General features: G+C 39.5%; 1 protein-coding gene across 4 annotated transcripts in view; it reads right to left on the bottom strand.

Annotated features, from left to right (window-relative positions):
* Window positions 1–1964: 1964 nt before the first annotated feature.
* The window catches only part of PAIP1 (poly(A) binding protein interacting protein 1), a 33523-nt gene continuing 25046 nt past the window's right edge, over window positions 1965–10441 (bottom strand). For all 4 annotated transcript variants that reach the window (XM_058680057.1, XM_058680055.1, XM_058680056.1 and 1 more), the window contains exons 8-11: window positions 9968–10085; window positions 9194–9248; window positions 4320–4413; window positions 1965–2318 (exon numbers count right to left, since the gene is read on the bottom strand). In XM_058680057.1, coding sequence (XP_058536040.1) covers window positions 2225–2318; window positions 4320–4413; window positions 9194–9248; window positions 9968–10085 — 361 coding nt within the window. In that variant the 3' untranslated portion in view covers window positions 1965–2224. The remainder of the gene's footprint in view (window positions 2319–4319; window positions 4414–9193; window positions 9249–9967; window positions 10086–10441) is intronic.

The raw sequence follows: 10441 nt of genomic DNA, 5'->3' as shown, positions 1-10441 counted from the left end.
TGTTGAAGGCCTGGCAACCCTAACAATTGACAATTGTGGCACACAGCCTTTTCATGATCCACTGTTGGTTTTAAGACATGACCACACATCACTTGAGAACATCTTATGTGGTTTTGTTTTAATAAAGTCATCAAACCCTGAGAAGCTACTGGGAATAATGCTGCAGCTCCTTCCTTAGAAGAAATCTTTTAAAAAGCCCATCTGAGAAGGTAGTCATCATGCTGTGAGAAGTACAAACTATATGAACAAAGTGTGGATGGTTCTGCTCAATAGCTCTGGTCTAGTCCTAGCTTCCAGTCATCAGAGTTCAGCTTCCAGCCATGTGAGATGATTCCAGATGACTATCTTCCAGGCTGCTTGAGCTATCATTGCCCCATAATTTTTCCATGTAAGACCTCAGACAACAGTGGGAGAAGTTATCCCACTGTGTCCTGTACGAATCCCTGAACCACAGAATCCATGAGACTAACAAAATGGTTGTTGCTGTAAGACACTAAGTTTATGTGGCTTTTTAAGCAGCAGCAGTATCTGGAATGTATCTTGCTCCTCTTCTTGGGTACTGTGAACACAGCACTGTTGAGCCAGTGAACAAATACAGGATGGTCATTCCTAAATAACTGCTAGGAGTCTTAAAGTATATACAGTGAGCATTCCCTGGTCCAAGGTACTACCTCTTCCAATACCTTCTTACCCCTCAAGTTTATATTCTGTGGTATTTTCAGAAAACTGCACATTATGGTAAGGGCTATCATGTTAGAACAATTTTGGAAAAAAAGTAATAGAATTCAACTTCCGCAAACCCAATATTCTATACATTCCCCTTTATAATAAAGAATCTGAAAGTTTTAATGTTTTTTATTTGCTGGTTCCTCTAGGCAGATTAGTTATTGAATTTAATTCTTGCTCAACAAACACTGAATGGACTATCTTCTGTTCTAGTATAGTTTGATTTTAAACCTCATGTCATATGAACAAGTTCAGTAAGTTATTTAAAATGCCATAATGCCACCTCAAAAATTTAGAGGAAACAAAACTATTTAAGTTTTATTTCAAAGTCTAATTTTAATTCAGACTGAACAAGCAAGCAGAAAAGTGAGAAAGCTAACTATATTAGCAGACACAGATGTACCAAATGTAAAACAGTGGGTTATTAACAGAACTATTTACATGCATATTTACAAGCAATCCTTTTGTACAGAAGTTGCCTTTAGTTGGAAAAAGATTTGTCAGTAAAAATATTTAATAGAGTTGAGGTGGTACCACATTCTAGTAAAGTGTATTAGAAAAGTGATCTTCAGTGTGTCTGAAAGTGAAAATTTGAATGATCAATATCTAGTAAAATTCTCTAGTACAAAAGTTAATGCAACCCATGCTACAAAGTGCAAGTGAGAAAACCATATAGATAAAGTGGAACAATGTTCCTGGCCTTAGGGTAAGGAGTGAACATAGGTAGAAAAACAGCAATCCTGGAATTGCAATTAACCCTCGGCAGAGTCTTGGTTGCTGAGCTAGGAGGTCTCTAAGCTTTTTATTTATTATTTTTGTATTTATTATTTATTTTTAAATGACAGTTTAAAAGCCCTTGGTTATCCAACAGCATGTACAGATGTAAATCAGTTGTCAAGGACGTATTCCAAGACTTAGTGAAGATTTCCATAGTTGTAATTCATACTGGAAACTCAATCACTGATACACTAAACGTCAGACTTACTATCAATCACTGATACACTAAACGTCAGACTTACTATCAATCACTGATACACTAAACGTCAGACTTACTATCAATCACTGATACACTAAACGTCAGACTTACTAGCTGTAATACTTGTAACTTGAGAAAAAAAAGAAAAAAGAAGGTTGCTAGGTTGCTACATTTTTGCGATTATATGTATTTCCAAGGCTAAGATTTTTTCTCAAGAAACTAGGTTTAAGGTGTCTAATCAGCTAGCAAAATTTACTTTCAACATTTATTTCAAAATCGATTTTATTGCAGCCAAAACAGAATTAACTGTACATAATAATCTATTTTATATATATACACATTTTAAGTTATAAGGAATAAAGTTTATTTTGGCAGATAAGTGTTAAACAAAATTAAAGTTGCATACATTAGTAACGTAACTCAAGATCCTTAATTTGATATAACAAATTTTCTTGCTGTCCTGCATTCTGCTAAATCACCATACCTAAACTGTTTTATAAAACTGATACACTGAAATTTACTTTATTGCTTTCGCTTACGCTCTGATTCCAAACAAAACTTTTCATAAGCTTCTTCTATCTCTGGGTCCATCTCATCATCAATATCATCCAAGTATCTGTAAAAGAAGCAAAATGTCCCATGAGTTTACTGTTTTTCCATTTGGAAAATCTGAGATGCTAAGCAATCAAACCAAAAAACCCTGTAAACAACTTTCTTAGACTGAATGATTATGTAAGTGGTACTCCTCAATCAAGTGTATAATTTGATAAAATTTCACACTGATTACAAGTCCCTACTATTTTAGGTTATAATAATCTTAAAAGTTAAAAACTAGACATTCTAGGTAAATTTAAAAAGAGAAATTCAATTTTAAGTTTATATTGGCACAAAAATCATTGAAACCGTTATGTGTGTGTTTTTAAAAAGTTACTGACAAATGTCAATCATAGGGAAAACTTTCCACGGATTTCACAGTTCTTGTGCTAACAAACTTTAATTTCACTTTCAACATAGTTTTTGAAGCTTCTATATATATACTTGGGGGTTGACCAATACTAATGTAAATATATAGATTATCAAGAAGCAATTACACTACCTAGAGACATATTTTCCTATTAGTCCAAACATTTTCATATAGCAGTCTGTTTTATTTATTTATTTATTTAAGATTTTTATTGGAAAGGCAGATTTACAGAGAGCACAGAAAGATTTTCAATCCACTGGTTTACTCCCCAAAGTGGCCACAATGGCCAGAACTAAGCCAATCCAAAGCCAGGAGCTTCCTCCAAGTCTCCCATGTGGGTACAGGGTCTCAAGGCTTTGAGCCATCCTCCACTACCTTCCCAGGCTGTAAGCACAGAGCTAGATGGGAAGTGGAACAGTTGGGACTCGAATTGGCACCACAGAGGATGCCGGCACTTGCAGAGGGTGGTAGCCAGTTGAGCCATTGCGCTGGCTCCTTTTCCCTTTACTCTTATTCCCCTAACACCTCAAATCTGAGTCTTTTTACCATGTGCCAGGAGGCTGTTGAGCATCTGAAGTTTTCTCATTAGGCTCTTAAGAAAACTGAATGAGAAATACAATGTTTGTTTTTTTTTAAAGATTTATTCATTTTATTACAGCCAGATATACACACAGGAGGAGAGACAGAGAGGAGGATCTTCCGTCCGATGATTCACTCCCCAAGAGAGCCACAACGGCTGGTGCTATGCCGAACCGAAGCCAGGAACCTGGAACCTCTTCCGGGTCTCCCACGCGGGTGCAGGGTCCCAAGGCTTTGGGCCGTCCTCGACTGCTTTCCCAGGCCACAAGCAGGGAGCTAGATGGGAAGTGGAGCTGCCAGGATTAGAACCGGCGCCCATATGGGATCCCGGGGCTTTCAAGGCAAGGACTTTAGCCGCTAGGCCACATTGCCGGGCCCGAGAAATACAATGTTTTAAAGATGGATCAATAGGTACAGTAATTGCCCCAAATCTTAAAATATTGGAAGTTATTATTTTAATATCTAGGTATAACAGTAAAATACGCTTAAAAGCATAATTTTTAAGAAATGGGCTACATAGTTTTTTTCTGGATCAACAAATATTCAGTATCACAGTATAACAATTTTCTGACAATTTGCATTATATGAACCATAACGTATAACATACTGTAACTTTCAAATCAAATGCCATTTTTTCAGTATCCTGTTCTCTAGCCAAATCTCCATCCACAAATTCACTATAGAAATTTCATGATGCCTCGGCGCAGTGGCCTAGCGGCTAAAGTCCTCGCCTTGAATGCCCCAGGATCCCATATGGGCGCCGGTTCTAATCCCGGCAGCTCCACTTCCCATCCAGCTCCCTGCTTGTGGCCTGGGAAAGCAGTCGAGGACGGTCCAAAGCCTTGGGACCCTGCACCCGCGTGGGAGACCCGGAAGAAGCTCCAGGTTCCCGGCTTCGGATCGGCGCAGAACCAGCTGTTGCGGTTACTTAGGGAGTGAATCATCGGACGGAAGATCTTTCCCTCTGTCTCTCCTCCTCTCTGTATATCTGACTTTGTAATAAAAAATAATAAATAAATCTTTGAAAAAAAATTTCATGATGAAATCTAGTAACCTTTCAAAAAGGCAACTTACGGATCACCAGCCCCGGATAAATCTGTTCCATTTTCTTCATAATCTGGGAAAAAATCTTCTCGTTCAAGTAATTCTTGATATTTCTCTTGGTAATCTAGGAAACAACATTAGAGAAAAACTAAATGCTGAGGAGAAAAATATAAAACAACCTGGTGCTCCTAAAAGTTTTTTTTTAATATTACTTTTCATTTAAGTAGGTCCAATGTTTAAACAGCAGAAAAGTTAGAATTACAAAAATGGTTTTTAGAAAACTTATATTCTAATATGGCTTGCTTTTGTACTCCCACGAAGTATTTGGAAACATTAAAATAATGATATAACTGCCCCTCTTGGTGGGTTGAAAATCAGAGGCACTGTACCACGCTAGATCTAATCTCACACTGTGCTGCCCTCATTCTTCACTGTTCTCTTACACACAAGATTGGTTATAGGACTACTGGGGAAGAAAAGTCTTCCTAAGCTATATTTGCTTCTAAAAAGGGCACCAATATCAAATACTCCTAGTTGCCAGCTCTCCATTACTATTCCATAAGATGGGGAAAGAAGCTATCTTGTAGCAGCTAACAGAAACTGGGCCATGTTTCCCAATCAAGTGAGGGTGACCTGTCAAGGCCGTGAGCACAGACATGATTCCTTTCTTCCCTTAGACACAACAGGAAGGCAGCTACTTGGTAAATGATTTAGCTTTGCCAACCTTCCCTGAATTAGATATGCCAAAGTCAGACAGCTTCTATAGCTCTCTACCAGCCAACTGTCTTGGGCAATTACTGTGTACCTTTTAAAATCAGTGTTTTAAGAACCGAAGTCATTTGTACTAGTGTTGTTCTGTAACGCTGGCACCCATATAGGCACCATTTTGAGTCCTGGCTGCTCCCCTTCTAACCTAGCCCCCTGCTAATGCACCAGGAAAAGCAACAGAAGATGGTCCAAGTATTTGTGCCCCTTGGGAGACCTAGAAAAAGCTTCAGGCTCCTGGCTTCAGCCTGGCCCAGCTTGGCCATTTGTGCCCATTTGGGGCATGAACCAGTGGATAAAAGATTCTCTGTCTCTTTTCTCTCACTCTATCTAACTCTATCTAACTCTATCTTCCAAATAAAAACAGAAGCCACATCAAATTTTGATAGCATAATAACACTGGATATTTCAACATCTAATTTTGGCAATTTAGAGACAATCTTTTTTTTTTTAAATTTATTTATTTTTCTTGGACAGATATACAGAGAGGAGGAGAGACAGACAGAAAGGTCTTCCGTCCGATGATTCACTCCCCAAGTGAACACAATGGCCAGTACTGTGCCGATCCGAAGCCAGCAGCCAGGAGCTCTTCCGGGTCTCCCACGCAGGTGCAGGGTCCCAAGGCTTTGGGCCATCCTTGACTGCTTTCCCATGCTACAAGCAGGGAGCTGGATGGGAAGTGGAGCTGCCGGGATTAGAACAGGCACCCATATGGGATCCCGGCACATTCAAAGCAAGGACTTTAGCGGCTAGGCCACAGCGCCAGGCCAGTTTTTAGAGACAATTTTAAAAAACAAAAGGTACAACAAATGCCTGGGATACTAGATAGGACAGTCTTCATTTTTTTTCTTTATTTTTACTGGGAAGGCAGATTCAGAGAGAGAGAGAGAGACAGACACACACACACACACACACACACAAAGATCTTCCATCTACTGTTTCACTCCCCAAATGGATGCAACAGCTAGAGCCGAGCTGATCCAAAGCCACGAGCTCTTTCCAGATCTTCCACATGGGTGCAGGGTCCCATAGATTTGGGTCATCCTTTGCTGTTTTCCCAGGCAAAGGATGGGAAGTGGGAACAGTTGGGACACAAACTGGTCGCCATATAGGATGCCTGTTTTGTGGGTGGAGGATTAGCCTGTTGAGCCAAAGTGCTGGTTTCCTAAATGAGGCAATCTTTTAAGGGCATGAAAGAGTTCACAAAAAAGGAGTCAGCAGATGACAAAATAAAATGAACTGAAAGCCATCTGCAATTGCTGCTCATGTGGCAAGGAAGATGACAAACGACGCTGGTCTGAGGATATAAAAGGGCTCTGAATTTTAAAAACCACAAAATGGCGAGAAGGCAAGATCTTAGGCCCAGGTCAAACAGAAAGCTGGGATCCATGCTCCACCTCCATCTTTCCTTGCAAATCTGTTACCTTTCAAGGACTGTTACCTTCAGTAAAACGACACCCATGAAAAAATAAAACATGAATCTTCTTAACTGGCAAAGAGAGATGGCCAGGAATCCTGGCTGCTTCTGTCTGAGTTTGCAGTGGGGACAGAACACTCAAGAAGGTGAGTCTTCAGGAAAGTTTTAACACTTGCCCTGGCATTCAAATTCCTACTGCCCACATACAGAGCCCCTTGACAAGAAAGTAGTAACTTGTCAAGTCAGCAATATCCCTGTGGCTACTAGCAGAAGCAATCTGCAACCATTCTGGATTCGTGGGCCTGAAGTCCAAGCCACAGGGAGTTCTCATGAAGCAGAAGACAGTTAAAATATGGAAGTTTTCATACAAGGCTGTCATCTAACTTAGCTTGCAAATGGTCTGGAGAGAGCACAAGTAACAAAGTGAACAAAGTACTAGTTACATCCGGTAAGGGTACATGGATATTTTTTGTACAGTTCGGTTTTTGTTAATCTTCTCTCATTGGAAAATTATTTAAACTCTAGGCAGACCATTTAAACGAGCTTATAATAATGACATAAGAGACAACTCTTCTGAAATAATCTAACACAAAGATCTAGGATGAATAAAAAATGATCTGAAAGGGTCAAGATTATTTGAACAAAATGCAGAAATGAAATTCAGTTTGAAAAAAAAAAAAAGAAATTCCGTTTGGAAAATGGGATTCCTATAAAAAATAGTCACTGGAAATAGGATACACAGATTAGACAAAGAATCACAATGAAATCAAAGCAATCAAACATCAGTGAAGAGGAAGAGCTGGCTTATACACAGCACTTTAAGAGTGAAGTCTTGGCATAGAGACACAGATTAGCAGAAAAGAGCTCAGCAGTAGAACACAGGATTGTAGGGCAGTTACATGTTGCACAAAGAAAGAACTGTTCATGCCTGTTGCTAAGATAATAGCTTATGGAAAACACATTTAGACTCCATTATATGCTACATATAAAAATACAGCCAGTTGGACCCGGCGGTGTGGCCTAGCGGCTAAAGTCCTCGCCCTGAATGCCCCAGGATCTCATATGGGTGCCGGTTCTAATCCCGGCAGCTCCACTTCCCATCCAGCTCCCTGATTGTGGTCTGGGAAAGCAGTCGAGGACGGTCCAAAGCTTTGGGACACTGCACCTGCGTGAGTGACCTGGAAGAGGTTCCAGGTTCCTGGCTTTGGATCGGCATAGCACCGGCCGTTGTGGCTCACCTGGAGAGTGAATCATCGCACGGAAGATCTTCCTCTCTGTCTCTCCTCTCTGTATATCTGACTTTGTAATAAAAAAAAAATCTTTAAAAAAAAATATCGCTAGGTACATAAAGGAGCTAAAGACGAAAACAGCAAAAATAACATTCTTAGGGCCTCCCTAAGTGGCTGTTGAACTTGACTGGACAATAGGATGCTGGGTTCTATGTATGGTATATGCTTGCAATGAGGGAATACCAACGGAACTTAAGATGTGGTTATGCATCAAGATGGAGGAATCCACCGGGGGGGGGAGGGTTTGGGGTAAGGGGGGAGAATCCCAGTACCTATGAAATTGTGTCACGTAATACAATGTAATTAATGAATAAGTGAAAAAAAAAATAACATTCTTATGAGAAAACTCAATTTGAAAGTGTTACAAGTTTTTCAGATCACAGAAAGCAAAAGCAGGAGTTATAAATTTTGTTTACATTAAAACAAAGCTGCTGTATGACGACACATTTTAAATGGAATGGGAAGTGGAGGTGGAAAACATAAACCGAAATGTTCAGCCAATTAGGAATCACTTTTTTCCAAGTTGTATAAAGAATTACAAGCAAGACAAATAAGCTTAGCAGATACAGGGGCAAAGAGGATAAAACAGGCAATTCTTCAATCAAAAGGTCAACAGAAACCAGGAAAAGAAATTACCACATGCCAGGGAACTAACATGGCAGGAAGACGAACAATACACTATCACACTAACAAAAACTAAGTTTAACAGAAAGCGCTGTCAAAGAGCAGCAGGCACTCTCACATGCTATTGCTGGGAATATAACATGGCAAATTCATGCAAAAAGCAATGCAGCAACACTTAGTGAAGGTGACAATATTCACAGCCTATAACTTATAGCCATGTTGTCTCCTTAAAGAAAACACCTTTGTTTTAGACATAGAAGATGGCCAATGACTGCTCTCCAGAGGAAGGTAACTGGAAAACTGGACAATAAGCTGGCTGTAATTTGTACTAAGGGGGAAAAATTTCTCTTGCCGACCTTATTGTTTATCACAATGAAAACAGTCTGTTTAAAAGGCCTGTGTCTAGAAAAGGAAGCATGCAGATTTAATTAACTCTGAATCATCAGCTGGAAATGAACTCTCAGTTTTAACCCATTTTGGTAAATCACTAACTATGGGAAACCAGGAATCTTTTCCCTCCCTTCTAATCACCTGAAAGTTCAGTAAGAGTACTACAAAAATGGATGGTAACAATGGTTGCATGTCATTGAGGAGTTCCTCTGATCTACTGTAAAGTGCAGATCAAAACACTACACAGTCAGATTTTCATCTGAAATGGCACACATGGTCTCCAAACAATACAGGAGACAAATCTTTCTTATGTGGAATGATGTGACTCTGTGAAACAGAATTCTGTGGTGGTGCTGATGGGCTTTCCATGATACACTATTTACCAAAATCTTGGAGGGAAAATGATTGAGAAAACATACCTGGATCAGCTGCGGTGAAAGGAACACCATCGGATGTATAAAATGTTGGTTCATTCTAGGATGAATCAAAGTGATTATACATTTCTATTCATTACAGAATCTCTTAAAATACATGGATTAATAAATCATGGCTAATGTCACATATCTACTCCTGACAATGCAAGAATATGCCAAAACAAAACAAACCTGAGACACAAAAGCACATTTCTTAACAGCTATTTTCACTTTCTCAGAAAAGTCTATGGGTTTCAGAACATTTTTCCTCTATTATCTCAAGTCCTTGTGACTCTAATCTTGCTACCTATTGTCTGGGATATTTACTACCAATTGTTTTATTGTGCATTGCTTCAGGGTTGGTTAGCTCATTTTCGGGCATGATTTCCTTCCATCTTCCATTTCTTTACTTATTCCCAAGCCCAGGTTCTAGGGGCACTCTTCCACAGCCATTTAACATTGGGTCATGTGAGCAGACTGAGGGCATCCCTGATTGTTTTTATGTTATTTTACTTTAATATTTAACACAATATGGACCAGTCAGTCAAAGATGCAGATCTCTGGTTCTAACAGCTTCCTGGCATCCTTTTCAGCCTCCCTTGTCATTGATGGATATTTTAGTCTGCCCCTTTCTCTCCCTAGGATTTAACTGCTTCCATTTATGTGCTCAGTTGGCTGGTAGGTGATCCTAAGCCAAACAAGAATAACTGCATAAAACTCATTGAAATTCCAAAACAGAATTCAAACGGTAAGCACAAGCAACCATGACTACAAACATACCATGAAGTAGTTAGGATCATTCTCAGGTGTTGCTTCTCTGTAGGTTGAAGTTGCATGGACTCTACCCCAGTTACTTGACCGCAGCTCCACCAGCTTCAGCAGCATCTGCTTTACGTCTCTGCGACAAGAGCCGAAAACGAGCTGAAGTATACTCATTGTAAGTGTTGGCAGGCTCTCAAATCTCACACATGCCTAAAACCTTATTCACTAAATGTAACAGGTACTACCAATGCTTTTTCTGGACCTTTCCCATGCCATAAATTCACTTCAAAACAAAACCAGGTCATGAGATTTGCTCCATAACTGTGACTACATGGTTCTTAAAGATAGTGCCTATCCTTTCATTTTTCTCTTCCGTAATACTTCTGGTAGTACTTCACCCAAATTTTTTTTGAAAGGCTGAAGTCCGCATCTTTATTTTTCACTAAATTCAAATCATTCCACAGGAAAAAATTCTAAGTGAAATTGAACAAA

This window comes from Ochotona princeps, chromosome 23, assembly GCF_030435755.1.
Source record: "Ochotona princeps isolate mOchPri1 chromosome 23, mOchPri1.hap1, whole genome shotgun sequence".
Classification (NCBI taxonomy): domain Eukaryota; kingdom Metazoa; phylum Chordata; class Mammalia; order Lagomorpha; family Ochotonidae; genus Ochotona; species Ochotona princeps.
The sequence above is the reverse complement of the archived record's forward strand: the minus strand, read 5'-3'. Positions and strand labels throughout refer to the sequence as shown.